Source organism: Trachemys scripta, chromosome 11 (assembly GCF_013100865.1).
Source record: "Trachemys scripta elegans isolate TJP31775 chromosome 11, CAS_Tse_1.0, whole genome shotgun sequence".
NCBI classification, from domain to species: Eukaryota; Metazoa; Chordata; order Testudines; family Emydidae; genus Trachemys; species Trachemys scripta.
The window spans coordinates 13,254,517-13,274,373 of NC_048308.1; the positions used below are offsets into that span (position 1 = coordinate 13,254,517).

Below are 19,857 nucleotides of genomic sequence, written 5' to 3' on the forward strand. Positions count from 1 at the left end.
GAACCTCACTTCTTCAGATGCAAGAAGTGAGGTTCTTACCCACGAAAGCTTATGCTCCCAATACTTCTGTTAGTCTCAAAGGTGCCACAGGACCCTCTGTTGCTTTTTACAGATTCAGACTAACACGGCTACCCCTCTGATACTTGATTTTCATGTAAAAATTCAGAGAACTAATATGAAATAACTTTATACCTGAGACTGGATGTCTGAAATTTTGGACCAGGAAAATTCAAATTCACTTAATGGTACCTACAAAGAAAAAAAAAAAAAAGTGGTGTTTAGATAACTCTTACACAGTATTATATAGCCTAAACAAGAAGGTATAAGTAAAAGTTACAGCATTCACCTAAAGAAAATGGTAACTAAGGCCCCATCTACACTAGAAAAAGTGATACTTGTATAGCTATAACACTGTCCTTGGGAGCCAAAAAACTTACCACATTATAGGTGAAACCGTGTTATACTGAACTTGCTTTGCTCCACCGGCATGCGCAGTCCCCCCCCTCCCCCCCCGAGCGCTGCTTTACTGCGTTATATCCGAATTCGTGTTATATCGGGTCGCGTTATATCGGGATAGAGGTGTATAACTTTAATACTGTTAATATGCCCTAGTGTGGACACAGTTACACTAGTATAATATCTTATACCAGTATAAACACTTTTATATCCATATCATTGTGGTCCAGACTATGTGGTTTTGCCACTTTAATTATACTGGTATAATTAAAATAGCAAAATGTTCTAATGTAAACAAGTTCTAAAGGACGGCAAGTTAAGAATATGCAGATAGTTGACTTCTTTTCATTATTCAAATAATGTCCTTTAAAAGTTCCAGTAAGTATTTTTGCAGGGCTTTTTGCTGCAAAGCATTCTATCACCAGGGTGAGAACAGTGGGTTTTCCACAGTCAGGTTCTGAACTTGAAAACGATGGAAAAAAGTGAACCACTTTTTCTATATGAACAAAGGCTTGAGATAGGTATTTTGAAGGCATTTCAGTCTCTTTCCTGCTGCTATAGAAATATCAGGTTTTTAATCAGAGCACATCATTAGCAGCAATATTTACACTAATGTTCTTCTCACAGAAGGGACATTTCTCCTTTATGGTAATGAAATGTGGCAGTGACTCAGGGCTGAGAAAACAAATGAGGAATTGGTAAGTTTAGCAGCTGTCCTGCCTTTTGATATACTACTGACTGAAACTTGTGATTTTTTTCCTGCCATTTCTTAAAATAGAGACTTTTAAAAATATACTACTAGGGTTGTGTCTTCCTTGTAGCACCACGTACCTAGTGGCTTTGGTAGAGGACTCTCAGAAACATTTTTTCCCTTTTACAGCACATCGTAAAGCTGCATTGTCAAGTGACTCCAGCTACACTGGAATTTAAATGATTATTTAGTTTCTATTGCGGTGGCCACCTTGCATTTCTATTAAATTATTCAGTTAAACATTTTCTAAGCAATAAAATGGGTTTCGGTTAAAATACTGAAACACTTGATTAATCATTACAGTTTCTACATCAAAAAATTCCAGCAGCATAGTAAAATACTATACACGACTTTACCCTGGCTTGCTTTAGGTAACGAAGGAAACCCAATTCTTCTGGTCGTAAAATGAGTAGAGCATGTCCTCTGCCATTTATACCTCTGGCAGTTCTACCAACACGATGAATGTATTCCTTTTTGGAAAAAGAATAGTTAAAAGTGTAATAATTTGAAATTAAAATTCTTACGCCAAGTAATTTCTTTAAAATTAACACTATTACTATCTCCAGAATATGCAAATATCAGTGCAGATGATGGTCAAACTCAACATTTAACACTATGCAAAATAAATATTTCCATGGTCCTGGGTCAATGGGATCTGCTTTTGACTCCTGCAAATGTGAATAGCCTAACAGAAAAACAAACTTAATAGTAATGCAGCTATGGAGTCTCTCATCCATAATGATGTAAATTCTGCTCATCACATTGAAATCTTACTGATAAAGAAACCAAGTGCTGCAAACCTGAAGCACTAGGTTTGATGAAGAGACACTCAATTTAAAAAAATCCATTTGAAAATATTTTACTTATTATTGTTATAGCCAACATCTATGATTACTGTAACTAATTTTTCTAATTTTTTTTCAGTTTGATTTCTTTGTGCAGTTGTTTGTATGGGTCTTTCACATAGTAACAGGAAGAAAAACTAAACTGGAAAAAATCACAAAAATTGTCGGGGACTTTAAGGTCAAGGATGCAACCTTATAATTCTTTTGACTCATTTTTAAAATTAACTAAACTAAAAGTCTAAGTACACATAATTTTTTCCAACAGGCAATCATTTTAAAAGCATGCTGAATGCTTCAAATAAGTGGTGCATTCAGCACATGAATTGTAAAATCAAGCATTTTCCAGGAACAACAATAGAAAGTCAGTTGTTTGATGCAAACCCTGCCTGAGCCTTAACAGTTTTCTGTAGAAGGGTAATTAAGTCCATACTTTCTCCAAAAGCGTGGAACGTTAAAGACAAATCAGAAGCATTTGCAGGAGACAAGTTACCTTTGGGTCATCTGGAGGGTCATACTGGACAATCCAATCAACTTCAGGAATATCCAGTCCTCTGGCAGCTACATCAGTGCACAACAGTATTCCAGAATCTGCATTACAGAACTGGAAAAAAGTGGTGGTCCGTTTAGTTTGTTTCTGCTTGCCCTAGGAGAAAACATATTCAGGATTGAATTAGTTAACAACGAAAAAATTCTGCAAATCAGCTTTCAGAATTATAGCTTTACATATATACAAGAAATATATTCTCAGACACTGTGTGGTTACTAAGAAGATTTAAAGCAATGTGTTAAAGCATCTTTCCATCTATCCGACTCATACATACCCACACATCCACAGCTTTTAAAAGCAGAACCATTTTCGTAGTGCATAAACAAAGCAGGCTGATGTACAGCATAGAGCAACATAAATGCTACTTTGGAGGAGGTTACATTGTACATTCTAAAGCAATAAGTGCTCAATCCTCCGAACACACAATGCAATGGGACTAATTCAAGGGCTTAAAGTTAAGGATATGCCTAATTGTTTGAAGGATCAGAGAGTAAAACAGTAACACTTGCAAGATTATAGAGAAATAGAAGAACGGTAAGATTCCTTCCTCCTCACCCACGATTTAGCACTTCCATTCAGAATGCAGCACAAAGACCTTAGTAGGACAAAAAAAACCCCCAAAACAAACAAAACACACTGAGGTGAGTTAACAACTCAATTATGTTTGTTTCATAAGGTATTTATCACCTTAAATCAAATATACAATTAGTCCATATTCCCAACTATTTAGGGCTGCAGTTGTGATAATATAACAAAATAAAAACATGTATCCAAGTGGGGACGCAATGGAAGTCAACATTTAAAAAACAGTTACCAACTGAAGAGATGCCTGAAGTGTGTGGCAAAAAAGAATTATTGTTTCCTTTTTGCAAATTCTACCAAATATAAATACCTGCCCAGGTGGCTTGCTTAGTAAAGGGGAGACTATTAAGCAAAGACTAATGCTAAACTAAAAAACAATAGTAACATTAATTTCCACATAAACAATGAAAAGCTCCACTACCTCCACAACACGGAAGCGTGATGAAATCATTTTCAGTGAGCAAACTTGGAATCTCAACTTGATGTTTGATGGAAAATGCCCTTTTAACACACAACTCCATCTCAGTGACAGAAACCTTGTTCTTCAGGTGCATATTTAAAAGACAGCTTTAAGAGAAAGCTGGTTTGAAAGGGTTAACTTAAGAAAATACTTACATGAATGGCCATGACTGGCAAGTCGATATAGTTGAGTAGTTCATAGTGGTATTTCACAGACATACATGACGAGAAAAATACCATCAGCTTTTTCTTCCGATTCTTCTTGAGGAATGTGAAGAGCAGAAGGAACCTTTTTTCGGATGGACACACTACATATCCCTGGAAATCATTCAAGGCCAGTTATTTAAAACATGTCTGAAATATGCTTTTGTTTCAAATAACTCAATTAAGTCAGTGCAAACAAATAGAGCTTTAAAACATACAGTTTAAGTCTTTGGTTCTACAGCAATATTAAACAAAACTTTCAGACACCTATGTTCCCTTTTTCCCAGTCTCACCTTCTTGGGAACTGACATCCATATAGTACACTTAATGAATTATCTAATGAAGAGACGCATACTAGGGAATTATTGATGAGTAGAAGTTATGTTATTTATACAACAACAAAGAGGTTCCAAGATTTTTTTTATCACACCTTACAATATCTATCCATCTCCTGGGTCCTTAAAATTCAGAACTTTTTTCAAAGCACATTATTTAAAAAGAAATTCTGCTACTGATCCAGTCTTTGGCATCTCTGGAAAGGTGATGTAACAACCTGTAATTCTGCAGCAGCCCTCCTCACCTCACAGTATTGAAGAGATGGTGAATTGAAGCTCTAATTCCAAAGCTGTTGGTATTGCTTATCTTGCAACATCTACTAAATGTAAATAATTCCTTATAAGTGGCTAATGCCAGAGAGATGTAATCAATCTACTAGCCGTTGTCCAACCAGGATGACCAAAGGCCACCTTAACTTTAAGACTATACTTTACATTTATAGAATGCACATAAAAATCAATGTTTAGAAGTAGTTTGTGCACATATTACATCTATTTTTACTAGTAGATCTGCTAAACTTTACCTGTTCAAGACCATCTACTGTTGCTGTTTCCTTGTTATCATCAACCCCAACATACAGTGGCTCCTTTTTCAGCGATATCTTAGCCAGGTCTTCAACCTTTCGGGTTTGTGTAGCAGAAAAAAGCATGGTCTGTCTGCGCTCTGAAATAATTCACAAAAAATAATCTCACTTTTGCAGAGGATTATGCAAATAGTAGAGACACAAGATGCAGTTGCGGGGCTCCTGGTGTGTGTTTTGCCTGTTTTCCTCACTGGGTGGGCAAATATAGGTTTTACTATATCATGTCTGTCTCTACTACAACCACTATCAATGTAATTTACACTATGTAGTACTCATGACCTACAAAGCAATGCTTGTTTTAAAAAACACTTAATACCTATAAACCCTAAGCAGTCCTTTCCCTTCAGGGGCAGGTTAATATTAATTTGCACTGCTGTTTACACAGAAAATAGCAATCAGACCAAATCAGATTTTAATTCTAGCCCGTATAACTGCATATTTTTTCATTCATATAAATATCAAATACTTTTTTGTATCCTCAAAAAAACTTCTGAAATTCATTGCAACAAGGTAACTAATACATTACGCAAAAAAGTATTTATTTTATCAGTTTTACCTTTTAATTTAATTTCATGGTACAGAGGTTATACCATACCACCATACATTACATGTGTACACATTACTTTTGCTGTGTGGGACAACCCCTATGCTGAGCCTTGCTGACCTCACTGGGACTGTGCACAGGTGCAAGGGGCTGCCTGGCTGGCTCCCATTGCCTTATACAAACATAGACACTGATCCTGCAATATTTCACTCTTGTCTAAATGTATGGGGGTTAGGGAGGAAATCAAGCACAATCCCTTTTACTTACGATGCAAAGAACAATAACAAAATTGATTCCCTATAGTTTTAGCCTCTCTAGTTATCAGTATGAGTGGCTATTCTACTCGTCTGTTGTTGTTTGGTTTTACATACTGCATATTAAGTTGCTACTACTCTTAAATAAATCAGACTGCATATTTACTAAAATGCACTTGTTGCATGTTTTCCTCTGTTTCTAAGATGAAAGAGTTCTTCAGTGGTTCGGAGAAAGACTGCCTGCTATAAAAGAGCAATACAAGGAGTAATAGGATGAAATTTAGAAAAGGGAAAGAAAAAAAATCAGGTAAGGATCAGGATAAACTTCCTGAAGTATAGTCTCTGAATATGTGTAGGAGACTCCCAAGTGAAGGGATGGAAACCTTTTAGCATGCGACATTTAAACTGTGTCAGAAAATACTGTACGGTAGAGAACAAGCCTGCATTGGCGGAAAGATGCCCTAGATAAAAATGAAAGACACCTCTTATATTAAAGAAATAATATAGCCCATAGAAGTTAAGGTGCCCAGGAAAAAGCCTGTCCTTCAGATAAATGATGGTCTGATGGAGTGCCTACCCCACACAGGTGATGAAAGGGTTAATGTGGTTCTGAGTCCAATTAACCCACCTGGTTACACAAGGGGGATGGGTCAACCCTAATTAATGATTAAACCAGCTGGGTTCTATAAAGAGAGGAAGTTTGGAGCAGAAGGGGGCTGCAGGGAGAAATGCTGCTGTCTCTATCCTGATAGTAGGGAGTGACAAGACTTGTAGGAAATAGGAAGCATTTTGTAAGGTGAGGAGAAAGTCCACAGTAGGGCTTAGTAGGAAGAAGTCCAGGGAGGAGACTGCAAGGAGTATGGTGGAGTGAACTTTGACTGCCTGTCCTAGGGTCCCTAGATTGGAATCCAGTGTAGTGAGAGAGGCTGGGTTTCCCTACCAGCCACTGGTAAGGTGGTGTAGAGCTCTGAAAATGAGATATGGACTAATGGGAGCCCTGAGAAAAAGATGTATGGACCACTGGACCCAGAATTGAGGGTGGCAGACTGGATGGAGGGATCAGACATTCATTTTTGCTGGACTTTTATCATCCCTGAGATGACACTGCAGGCAAAAAAAGACTGTCAGCAGGGGGTGCTGTACGAGGAGAGCCTGCTAGCCCACATCCAGCCATAAAGGGGTGCTCCAGTGGTGAGTTGACCTATCTATAGATGGTAAAATATAACAAGTTTCTGCTGACTACTGAATTAAGACGGGTGTGTGTGTGTGTGTGTGAACAAGCATTAGAAAGTGTAGGACAATCGTTCCAATACTAAAACTACTATACCCGAAGCCTTTTCTCCTAGTTCTCTCCTTCCTTGACCAACATGCTGCTCAGAAGGTAACATGATTTCTAGGAATGACACAGATTTTTACTTACTTGGCAGAAGTTTTATGATCTGTTTCATTTCTTCCTCAAACCCAACCTCTAGGATGCGATCGGCTTCATCAATTACCAGACACTGCAGGTTCTTGAACATAAACCCGGGGGTGTTCTACAAGATTTTAATGAACACAAAGTCAGCCAGAGAATCTACATATAGGTGGGATTTTTTGTTTTGTTTTGTAAATACATAAGGCTACCTGATATTTTACCTACCTGCATGTGGTCCAGAAGTCTACCTGGTGTTGCCACTATAATGTTGATCCCATTTGCAAGTTTCTGTGCCTCAGCTGATCGATTACTGCCTCCCATTATCAGGCCATAGGTGTGAACATGATGAGTCATCAGTTCTTTCAGAACTCCATAAGTCTGCATGGCAAGCTCTCGAGTAGGTGAAAGAATCAGAACACCCGTTCCTAAAAAAGAAGTTGCTCATTTCAGCAAAAACTAAACCAAGTAATCCTTCCCTCTCTCCTTAAGAATAACTTCAACTTAATTGAGAAGCACAGAGAGCCTTACCATTCCTAGGCATGAATCTTAACTTGTAGATGAGCTCTATGGCAGGAATGAGGAATGCAAGTGTTTTGCCACTGCCCGTTTTTGCAGCTGCTAGAATATCTCTGTAGGTGTCATAATTAGGAAGAAAATATTTAGTTTTTCATTGTCAGCAACATTTAAAACTTTAGTTACTTTTGTAGAAAAAAAATTAACAGCTCAAAGGTTTGATAATGGTAAGTATTTAGCCATTCAAAAACCACCCTGGCCAACTGTGACTGGAACCATCCAATCAAGGCAGAGAACTTTGGTCACCAGAGCAGTCAGAACTTGCTATGGGATTGGCTTACAGACATTCTCTCTCCCCCCGTGACTGACATTCCACTAGTTATGTTCAATGGGAACAAGAGATGGAACTTTAACAGGTGTAGGACTTACACCAGGGTTTCTCAAACAGGGGTCACTGCTTGTGTAGGGAAAGCCCCTGGCGGGCCGGGCCAGTTTGTTTACCTGCCCCGTCCGCAGGTCCGGCCGATCGCTGCTCCGGGCCAATGGGCCCACGCTGCTTCCACCAGCTCCCATTGGCCAGGAGCCGCGATCGGCCGGACCTGCAGATGAGGCAGGTAAACAAACCGGCCCGGCCCGCCAGGGTTTTCCCTACACAAGCAGTGACCCCTGTTTGAGAAAGCCTGACTTACGCTATGGAACTCACTCACCTCCCCACTTTCAAAACGAAATGTAAAACTAATTACTACTGAGCTTTCCCCTCAATTTCTTCACACAAACCATACAAGCACAACATGGACACTCGCACAAAGTAAACAAATAAGCCTATCAAACAAACAAACTTTCTCCAGAAGGCTGGGAAGAAAGCAAGCAAATGAAAAATTAATTCTACTTGGGAATTATGTGGAAGTATCGGAAATATGTGGAAGACACTAGTACTTGGGTAACGGGGGACCATATATAAAGTACTTAGAACACATGAGCACTAAAAAAACCACGACTTTTCTAAAAAATATTACAACATAACTCATACAATCCAAATAGGTTGTATCCCAATACTTTTAAAAACCTTTATTTTTATATAAAATATACACACATAATGAAACAAAACATATATAAACACATGCACAAGCTGGAAATACCATATAAATAACATGTTCAATATTATTTATTTGTAAAACCTTGGGCGGGGCAGGGACGGGTCCCTGAACCTGTAGTGGTCATGCAGGGCATCAATTATTAAAGTGACTAAATAGACAAATAAATGAGAACATAATCTATAAATATTAGGGACTAATATATACTAAATTGCAAAAGTATTCAATAGTTTCATGTGTGACCAGAAATCCTCATTCTTTCCGAGCATTTCTATTCGAATTTTTCATTAATGCAGTAGCAGAGATGTCACTAAGCCAGTCTGTGTACGAGGATGGAATTGCAATCCCAATACTTTTAAGGTGTTTGCATTTCACATGGAGACAAAACTGAGGTGGAATTTTAATTACACATGCTCCTTTATTAAAAAAAAAAAAACAAAAAAACAAATCTCTTTCCTACCTGCCTTCCAGAAGGGGTTTAATACTTTTATGTTGAATTTCTGTCATGTGTGTAAAGCCCATATCAGTTATTCCTTTCAGCGTGTTCTCGCTGACTAGATCAGACAGTGAAGCAAATGAGGTGTCTTCAAAAGCACCTGAAGAGAAACAGTTCATCAATCATCTCAGCCTTGTTTCTTCAAAACCTGCCCACCCTCATTGGCTACTTGGCTAAATTGATCTAAGAATTAACAAGTTAAGTTTCAAGTTACTGTATCTGATTACTACAAGCAGTTTTGTCTTATGCAGATTAGTACCACTTCATCATTAAGTTAATAAGAAAAGGAAAACCAGGGGAACTAAGACAAATCAAACATGTGACATAAAAACCTCTTAAAGAGCAGGCCCTCACAAATGAAAATTAACATTCAACTTAGAAGAATCAGATATTTGCCAAACGTTAACAAGAAAAACCTACTGCAAAAACTTTCAAATTTGGCTGTTTAGAGTCAGATACCTAACTTTAGAGTAAGTAATTTTTTTTTCAAACTTAGGTACTTAGAGTTTCAGAACTTGCGTTCTGGCTCTAGGCAAAAAGAAAAACAGAGATATGGAAATTCTGACACAAGTTACCTGTTACACCAAGAGGTAAACTGGGCTCTTCAGTATCTTCATCCATTACTTCTATCTCTTCAGGATCCTCATTATTTTCTTCCACTTCAGGATCCTTGCTATCTTTTGCATCTTCCATGTCTGCAGATGCTTGTTCTTCAGTCTTTGCTTTTTTAGTTTCTGTACCTGCAATTAATTAATTTTTTGAGAGACCGAACATACCAAACAAGTCACACTTAGATATATTCTTTGCAACCATTATAATAATAAAAAAGAGAGATAATGGGATATTTATTCCCCCAGTACGTAAATCACTCATGCACATTTCAATATAGCAGGAATTTCATTTTAGTTCATGCTTTTTATCTACCCACAGGGAGAAAAAAAATTGTTTCAGGAAGTCATCCCACAAGCTAGGGCAGGCAACACTGCATCAGTTCATATTCAGAAGGTGTGTTCCCAACCAAGGAGAGAGAAAAAAATTTAAAACAAAGTTTAAAGTTACTTCCTTTCCTTTGCAAAGCAGGCAAGTGCATAAGCTTAGCAATAGCTATAGGACATAAATATTAGTTTACATTAACTGTACACTCGTTGTAAATGTGCTACAAAAGGTTGGGAAGAGGTGCTCCTGAACAGAAAGACATGAGGTACACAGTTAACTCTGGAAATCAACTACAGAGCAAAGTTCCACTTCTTAACAGGAAATACTGAAATATTTTAACATCTGTATGATGGAGTATGTAACGTAAAACGTTTTCTCTATTTAAGAATAGATGAAAAAGCAGAATCCCTGTTCAACAAGTAGACTGATAACTCTTTAATATGCATTAGAGTATAGCTCTCTAATTTAGAGGAAAAACATGTCTGTTACAATATGTAAATCACTAGCTATTAATATACATCTACATTTTAAGCTCAATGATTACTTTGATTATTTCCCTTAAATGATAGTGCAGATAGAATAAATGACAGTCACTTTCATTTAAAAATAATTTGTGTTTGAAATCTTTACTTATAAATACTACATATATGAGAAGCAAAAACATCGAGGCTATGCCTACACTACTACTTATGTCGGTATAGCTCATGTCGCTCTGGGGTGGGAATAAGCCACTGAGTGACCTAAATTACACTGACCTAAGCGCCTTCGTGGACAGTGCTATGTCGGCGGGTGGGCTTCTCCCACTGACACAGGGACAGCTGCTCGTTGGGGGTTAATTAATTAAAAGTTGACAGGACAGCTCTCTCCCGCCAGCTTAGAGCAGCTTCACTACAGAGTTTATAGTGACGCAGCTGCACCACTCTAAGCTTTCTAGTGTATCCATAGGTATCATTCATCAAATTCTGTTGCATGAGTTTTGTAGGGTGAAAGAGAAAATTATTAGGCCTTTCAGTGCAACTCCTAAGTATATTTTGTAATGCTTTGTCCAGCTTGATTTTTTTTTTTTTTTTTTAATGTGTCATGTGGTGGGGCTTCACCAACTAACCTGGAGAAAATATTCTGTTATAGTAGCATTTGCTGTCAGGAACATATTTCTGATATTCAGTTTCTCAGAGTAGTATTACTTTGCAGTTCTATTCATCTGAGAACCTCATAGCACTTTGCCCTTGCAAATAGTTAACACTTGTAGCCTTGAAAATAGGAAACAGATGACTTAGGTTGTAAATTCAGGGGGAAAAATCAGTAGCAAAGATCATGAGTTATTCAAGCTGACGTGGGGTCTGTGAAAATCATGACTTTTTTTTAAGGTTATGTCTAACACTATGAGCTAGGGGTGTGATTCCCCTGCTCACGTACACATGCTCCTGGTAGCTCAATAAGAGCTAGCAAAAGTATAAACAGTTGTGTATTCACAGTAACTTAGATGTGCTGAGTCTAAACCTGCCTGAAACCAGTGGGTATGTACTTGGCACAGCCTAGTCACGTCTCCAGTACCTGTGCTACCATGGCTACACTACTATTTACACTTGCACTAGCTCTCATGCAGCTACTGCATGTATGTATACATGAGCAAGGGAATCACACCCTTAACTCAGAGTAGACAAAGCCTTAGAAGACATCAGACCAGTTTTCAGGACAGGTTCAGTGCTATCCTTATTGTCCCTAGGCAAGCTTTCTTCCAGCCAACTGTAGTATTGAAGCTACAGCCTACTACCTCACCAGTATGACCTCTGTTTACAGTAAGGGATAGCTCAGTGGTGGGAAAGGCAGTGTAGACAAAGCATAGGACACTAAAAGATCCCTGTGTTCTGATCCCAGATCAGACAAAGTTAACCACTTTGTCACACTACTTGACCTCTTTTTCCTTACTTTCCATACATTTCAAATTTAAATGCTTAATATCTTACTTCACAGAGGGGGCTGTGATGACTAATGAACATTTACAACTACATGTGTTAGAATTCATCACAATACAAATAAAATCCTAAGGCATATGACCATATACAGTTTATTTAGATACCTGTCCCTTCAAAACTTTCTTAAACAGTGAAGTATTCAGAGATTCATCACAAACCTTTGGATAACACTTCTTGCAACGGAGAGATAGGGGTACCTAGAAGTCTTCTAGCATATGGTTTACATAAAATTGGTCACATCTGGATATAACCCCTAGGAATCATCACACTAAACTTTCCAAAAATTCCCAGGACAGCCCTAGAAATAGCTGCAAGATCAATGCTGGCAGAAGTTGGTTATACTAGTGGAGTTTTGTAGGCCCATTCAAAGACACTACTGCCAGCTTAGGGTGGAACTCAGAGGATAACATTTTAAGTAAGACTGAAGATGACATACCCTCTTCTGTGTTAATCATTTGCCTTTTTTTCTTCTTTTTCTTCTTCTTTGACTCAGAATGTTTTGCTTCTGCAGCTACTTCACCGTTAGCTATTAGTTGAGGTTGTTTTACATTCTTCACTTTAAGCTTCTCCACTGATTCTTCAGAAATGACATTGTTCGTAGCTTCCTCAGACGGATCCACAGATCTTGTCTCCACTAGAAGAAGCAGGAATGGCAAATCCAAAATAGAAAAGAGGAAGGAAATTAAAAAAAATCCCAAACATTTACAGTTTAATCAAAATACTGGAATTGTTCAGAGAAATGGTATTAGTCACGAGATAATATCACATCACCTGGAACTCTGCAGTGGTGGTAATATGCACAGTATTAACAACAGTCAGTAGTTTGATGCCGGAGAATACACTAGGAGCTGCAGAATTCCAGAAGCTGTGACCATTCACTATTCCAGGATGGTGCGATTACTAGTTGGGCAGGTGCTTTATTAAACCCATGGAAGACCGAGTTCAAAGTTCTCTCTGGTTTAGAACCTGGTGTCGCTGTTTCAGCTTGTAGTCCAGTGACAACTAGCTCTGCAACACCACCTCCATTTTCAGAAGTGGTCACTGATGGAGAGAGCTTCCGTTCTTGACTGTCCCACATGAGAGCATCAGGGCCTCATTTCCAGAGGGGCTGAGCACACACAACTCCAAATGACTTCAAGGGGAGCTGCTCCGCACCCCTGAAAAGGAGGCTGGAGATGTTTCCGCAGGATATTCAGAATCACTAGTGCTAGCCAGGAGGGGCCACGTTTGAAAAGGCGAGGCCAGGGACACAACGGTTCCTGGAGCCGCGCTGCCATTTACCACAACCACCAAATAATGAGCTCGGGCCGGTTCTACAGTTATAATATCGCCCCGCACGCGTTCCCGTGGGCCCCCAGAGAGCTCTAGGCAGAGAAACGGGGCAGGGCCCAGGGACCGCCCGCCCGCCCGAGCTCTGCCCTGGGCCCGGCGCTCCTGGCTCGGCCGCTGCGCGTTCGGCTAGGTACCCTGGGCGCTTTGCGTGGGAGGCCGGACCGGGCCTCCAGAGACACCCCCCCACACACACACACACACACACCGAGTGGGATGGGCAGGGGCAGCTCCTGCCACCCCCAGCGCTCTCCGGGAGTAGCCCGGCCCGGCTCGGCACCTGGCGGCCCGGACTCGCCCCCCCGGCCCGGCTCGGTACCTGGCGGCCCGGACTCGCCCCCCGGCCCGGCCCGGCTCGGTACCTGGCGGCCCGGACTCGCCCCCCGGCCCGGCCCGGCTCGGTACCTGGCGGCCCGGACTCGCCCCCCGGCCCGGCCCGGCTCGGTACCTGGCGGCCCGGACTCGCCCCCCGGCTCGGTACCTGGCAGCCCGGCTCCCTGTAGCGCCAGGTTGCGCTGCCGCAGCTTGAGGTTGCGCTTGTGGATCTTCCTGCGCAGCAGCCGCATGGGCAGGTTCCCGGCCGCCGCCATCCCGCGCCGACCGCTGAGTCCGGCAGCGCCGCCGCACGTGGGCATCGGCCGGGCACAGAGCCGCCGGGGCGCCCCGGAACCGCTTCCCCCGCTCGCGCGGCCCGCAGCGGCCTCTAGCGGCCAGGAGGAGACACTGCGCTCGGGGAGCTGCGCGTGCGCGGCGGGGAGGCTCAGCGGCAGGCGCGTGCCGCCCTTCTCTGGGGCTGCCAGGCCCGGCCCTGCCGCGCTCTCTGCCCGGGGCTGGGCGAGCTCACAGTGGGGTGACGGGGGGAGGATGGGCTCCTCCGCCTCCCTCTGCCCGGAGAGGTGCTGCCAAGGGAAGGGCTGGTGCAGGTACCGTGTGGATCCCATCTATGGGACACGCGCCCACCCCTCCCCCCGTGTATGGGATCCACACCCATAAGAAATCTCAGTGAACCGGTGACTGTAAGATACAGTTTTCAGTACAGATTCTGGGGGAAGGGGTATGTACGGCTAATCATGCACACCGCAACACCCCCCAGATCATGGATATACACACTGCCTCATCTGTGCACAGCGACCCACACCACTGACACACCTACACTCACACACCCTCCATGCACAGCGACCCACACTACAGACACACCTATACACATCCTCCTCTACGCACAGCCATCCACACCACTGACCCACCTACACTCTCCATGCACAGCAACCCACAATATAGACACACCTATACACACCCTATCATCCATGCACAGTGATCCACACCATAGACTAGGGTGACCAGACAGCAAGTATGAAAAATCGGGACAGAGTATGGGGGGTAATAGGCACCTATATAAGAAACATCCCCAAATATTAGGACTGTCCCTATAAAATCATGGTTTCAGCGGCATGCCTGCGGGAGGTCCGCTGGTCCCGCGCCTTCGGCGTACCCGCCGCCGAATTGCCGCCAAAACCGCAGGACCGGTGGACCTCCCGAAGGCAGCCTGACTGCCACCGTCACAGTGACCAGCACACCACCCCCCGCAGCTTGCCGCCTCAGGCATGCGCTTGGTGCGCTGGTGCCTGGAGCCGCCCCTGCTCGCATAGGGTTGCCAATTTTGGTTGGATGTATTCCTGGAGATTTCATCACATGACATAATCTTTAATTAAAGATGAATTTTGGAGACTCCAGGACAATCTTGGAGGGTTGGCCACCCTATCCTCACACAGCAACCCACACAAGGGTTGTCAACCCTCCAGGATTGTCCTGGAGTCTCCGGGAATTAAAGATTAACCTTTAATTAAAGATAATCTTGTGATGAAATCTCCAGGAATATGTCCAACCAAAATTGGCAACCCTAACCTACACCACAGGACCCCCCCATACACACACCCCATCATCCGCACACAGCGACCCACACCACAGACACACCTACATACTGTATCATCCACACACAGTGACCTACACCACAAACTCATCTACACACCCCCATCATCCATGCGCAGTGATCCACTCCAAACTCCACTCCTCCCCACCTGCTATAGTTCAGATTACAGAGAATGAACAACATACTGTATTATATTTTCAGGAATGAAATATAAACCTCTCTCACAAAGTGCATTTACTGTAAGCTTGTTTGCAAAGTGGCATTGCCTCCTTGGTTGAAAGTGTTTAATTCAAGTAGGGGAAATAAATGAATATATTCCCCATCATTCACCTCTGTGATCACAGAGAATCATAGAACTGGAAGGGACCTCGAGAGGTCTTCTTGTCCAGTCCCCTACACTCAAGGCAGGACTAAGTATTATCTAGACCATCCCTGACAGGTGTTTGTCCAACCTGCTCTTAAAAATCCCCAGTGATGGAGATTCCACAATGTCCCTAGGCAATTTATTCCAGTGCTTAACCACCCTGACAGAAGTTTTTCCTAATGTCCAACCTAAACCTCCCTTGCTGCAATTTAAGCCCATTGCTTCTTGTCCTGTCCTCAGAGATTAAGAAGAACCATTTTTCTCCCACCTCCTTGTAACAACCTTTTATGTACTTGAAAACTGTTATCGTGTCCCCTCTCAGTCTTCTCTTCCCCATTCACCCTTATTACATGGGGTTTGACGCAGGTCTGTAAGGGAAAAATATTTTGGGGGAAACCTTATTGGCAGTGTATCACTGCTTCATCCTATCCACACGAGAGGCCAGTCAGACCAGCAACAACGGCAGAAGTGAGATTGGGAAAACTGCTGCTGCTACATGGCTCAGCTTCTTGCCAACAAATAAACCTAGACTGTGGCTACAGTAGGATTTTTTAGACCCAAGATTCGCAGTAGGTGTAGCTCCGCCAATGACAGTGTCTGTGAAAGCGGTAGTGTAGAAAGGACTCAGGCATTTTCCACTAACGGTGCTAAAATTCATGAAACTTTCAGAAATCTGGTCTCCTAGACTCTGACCATTGTGAGAATGGGCACAGATGTGCCTTCAATACGATCTTCTACTAGAGCCCTGGATCTTTACTGACCATCTGGTGTACTGTCCATCCCTAGTGATGGGCTCCCAGAACTCACAAATCTCCTGAATCTTCATGAGCCAGCCAGTTCTTGCTCAGCCAGCCAAGTTTTAGAGCCTATCAGTTCCAGTGCATGAGCTCCTGGATCTTTATCAGGCAGCACTTTCCAACTGGCCAGCTGGATTTCCCAGCTGCTCCTTAGTCCAAGTGATGGGCAATGTGACCTTTCCTTATAATGTTCTCTTTCTTCTCAGCTCCCCATCCTCTTCCAAAAAATTGATTCTATCAATTTGGAATAAAGATTACTCCAGGCACTTTGACCAGTAGGTGGCACAAATAGTACAAGAATTATACAGCAGGTGGCTTTGCCATCATAAACCAATAACCGCTGCATGGTCTTAAAAGCCTTAATTGCTACACACAACATAATTTTCAACCTATAATATCTTGATATAATGTGGATTAATCACGCTATCCAGAGCTATTACTATGTTAATTTCAGAACAATTATTACATATAACTTCTCATAAAAATTACTGATGTGGGAGGCAGAACAAAACTCAATTTTTGCCCTTTTCAGTTTTTGTTTTGAAAAACTGTGGCTCAGTTGGATGAGAATTAAAAATGCTAGTGTAACCTTCCAAATGACGGGAGCTACACAAGGATTTGATTTGACATATTCACAAGGTTTATATAAAGATTCAGGGTTGCCACCTTAACATTTCCCATTGTTAGATCCAGTCATTAATTCTTGACAAGTTTCCATCCCTAACTAAGGGTAAACAAATGGGCTGGCCAATTCTTTTGCTTGACTGCAAACATCTTGCTCCAGAAATATTTTGGATAAATTATACTAAGAATTTTCAGAGGAAAAGGGATATAAAAAAGAGTAGGAAAGAAAAGGGAGACGTACACAGGGAGAGAGTGGTAAGACAAGAGCAATAGTACAAAATAATTTTGCTTATGGGAACTAACTGAAGAGATGGGGAAAATGACTGGGGAAGGACATTTCTCCTAAGCAGTGATCTCTGTTATTGAAAAGGTGGTGCCATCCTTCATTTGTGTGGTAATAAATCTGAGATGAGACATAACAATAAAAAAAATTTGGAGGAAAGGATCCAATTGGAACTTTGCTGAACAAAACTCCCAGAAATGAAAACTACTGAACTTTGGAAGGTTTGGACCTACTTGCATAAGAAAGGTTACTCATATGTGTAAGTGTTTGCAAAATGCAGATCTTAGTCTGGAAACCTTGGGGATACATTAAAGTGGTCACATAAGGAGCTGCTTATTTGAAATGCAGATCCTTCATGCAGGTTTCATTTTATCTAGGTTAGACAGATAAGCATTTGTTGCAAGCCTCTACATATAATTTGGTTTTACTCCCGACAGTCTGCTGAGGGATTCTGCATTTTAAGTGAATGTGGAAAGATTGCAGCTAATTTAATCCTGTATATGGACTTTCAACTAATCAGACTACACTTTAGAGACTGTATTCAGTACAATGACTTGCGTGAATAAGGATTGTTAACTTGATTAAGTTTGCAGGATGGAATCTTTATTTGACCTTTAGTCAAAGACGACCTCTACTTCGCCCTAGAGAGAGTTGCTTACGAGTGTGATGTTTGCAGACATTCCAAACATGACCATGTGCAGACATTACATTTGTTTGGCTCTTTACAATAGCTTGCTTTAAAGACATTGATTAGAGGATGTAAAGTTGCAGCTGTCCAGTCCATCTTTGGATACTTGCTTTCTGCCTTTTTTTCAGTTGTTTTCAGTTGTTTTCAATTGTCCTTCAAACAGCAGTTTTAAACATCATGACTCAGAAGGCTCAGCAAACAGTATTGCTAATTGCTTGGTGACAGGTCCAGACTGTGGTTTAACCCCTAGTTCATATATTAACATTTTATCTCTGATGTTGGGCATTTGGTAGATGGCACAGACATTCCTTCAGGTATATGTATCTCATTTCTATCCCACAGATGCATTCCCAATGACTTGTCTCATATCAAGCAGTCGTTACTAACCATAGGTTTTTAACAGCTATTGAGTTCTCATCAAAATGTCTCAAATCTTCTGCACTAAAATCTTACCGGAAGGTTTGCAGGGAATTTATGTTTTGGACTGGAAAAGTTTCATATACATCTAAGGAAGTTTCCATGTTAAGAAACTTTTTATCCTCGGAGGACCAACTCAATGTTTTTGATACCATCTGTATCTGAACTCATAATTTTCTCTCTAGGAGTAATATCAATATTAAGGCCAGATTCTGATATCCTTATTCATGTTCACTAGTATCTTCCTTACATTGATGAGTACCGTAGTGCAGGAGTAATCTCACTGATTTCAACTGGCCCACTCCTGGCATAAGGTATTGTTCAAGGTGAGAAAGGCAGTGCTTAATTTCTTCCAGGGCTGAGCCCTGGCACCTGTAGACTTGGCAGTTCATAGCTCTGGCACCTCTGGGTTTGCTGCATCAGTTATGAAAGTAAAAAAATTGCTTGAGCCCCGGCATCTCTTTCATTACAACAAATTAAGCACTGGAGCAAGGGTATCAGAATCTGACTTCAAATGTGTAAGACCAAGTTTTTCCAAAAGTGAATAGTGATTTTGATTTAAGTTTTGGTGCCTAAGTGAGACACCTTAAAGGAGTCAGATTTTCAGAAAGTGCTCAGCTTTGAAAATCAGGCCTTATAGTCTCCAGTTTGACATCCAAAACCTGAGGCACTCAAAATCACTAGTCACTTATGAAAATCTTGGCCATAAATCTAAAAATACTGAAATGGAAAATTAGAGCTTTTATTGTCTGCTGCCACTCTAAAAACAAGAACAATGTTTTTTTTCTCAGAAAGGTGTAATTTTTCCTCTTAAACTGGCCTGTTTGTTGGGATGGACAAAATTTAGTCCTGGACAATCAACAGGTTTAAAGTCGAACATCAGATAAACAGATACCCACGTTGTTTAATGAATGTATGCTTTTTCATAAACAAAATAACTTCCAATTTATGTGTGCAACTAAGAGGTACACATGCAAAGTTACTTGCAAATATAAATCACTGATTTGCACACTTAGTTCAGAAATATCACACTTTAAAAAAGATGGACGGTAGACAGAGTTGCCATATCCTCCGCTAATATAAGCTGGTGTAGCTCAATGGATCTAGTGGTATATTATGTAGCACTCCGCTGGTGCAAATCAGTGTAGCACGATGATTTAAGTCAATGGAGCTATTTACACTAGCTCTCAGGACATGGCATAGTGTATTATCTGACAAGGAATATAAAGCAATAAAAATGGAGATTGTATTTAAAGTCATATTCATATTGGGCAGAGGTCAGATTGACTGGATGTAGAGTCCTGTCCCACCCCGCAATGCCCACTCCCACCTGGCAGTGTGTCCTGTGGGACCCACGGGATCCTGGTCCCACTGCAGGGCTCTACATTAGTCCCACACAGGGCTCTAGCTGGATGCATATACACCTGCATATCCTGAC

General features: G+C 41.4%; 1 protein-coding gene across 2 annotated transcripts in view; it reads right to left on the reverse strand.

Annotated features, from left to right (window-relative positions):
- Nucleotides 1-13,971, reverse strand: part of DDX18 (DEAD-box helicase 18) — a 17,936-nt gene extending 3,965 nt beyond the window's left edge. Inside the window, exons 1-12 of one of the 2 annotated variants that reach the window (XM_034785902.1) lie at nucleotides 13,801-13,971; nucleotides 12,427-12,624; nucleotides 9,654-9,818; nucleotides 9,043-9,178; nucleotides 7,504-7,604; nucleotides 7,201-7,400; nucleotides 6,982-7,096; nucleotides 4,704-4,843; nucleotides 3,797-3,958; nucleotides 2,543-2,695; nucleotides 1,564-1,677; nucleotides 193-249 (exon numbers count right to left, since the gene is read on the reverse strand). In XM_034785902.1, coding sequence (XP_034641793.1) covers nucleotides 193-249; nucleotides 1,564-1,677; nucleotides 2,543-2,695; nucleotides 3,797-3,958; nucleotides 4,704-4,843; nucleotides 6,982-7,096; nucleotides 7,201-7,400; nucleotides 7,504-7,604; nucleotides 9,043-9,178; nucleotides 9,654-9,818; nucleotides 12,427-12,624; nucleotides 13,801-13,954 — 1,695 coding nt within the window. In that variant the 5' untranslated portion in view covers nucleotides 13,955-13,971. Of the gene's footprint in view, nucleotides 1-192; nucleotides 250-1,563; nucleotides 1,678-2,542; nucleotides 2,696-3,796; nucleotides 3,959-4,703; nucleotides 4,844-6,981; nucleotides 7,097-7,200; nucleotides 7,401-7,503; nucleotides 7,605-9,042; nucleotides 9,179-9,653; nucleotides 9,819-12,426; nucleotides 12,625-13,767 lie in introns of both variants that reach the window. The other variant, XM_034785901.1, reaches the window with a different exon arrangement.
- Nucleotides 13,972-19,857: the final 5,886 nt, after the last annotated feature.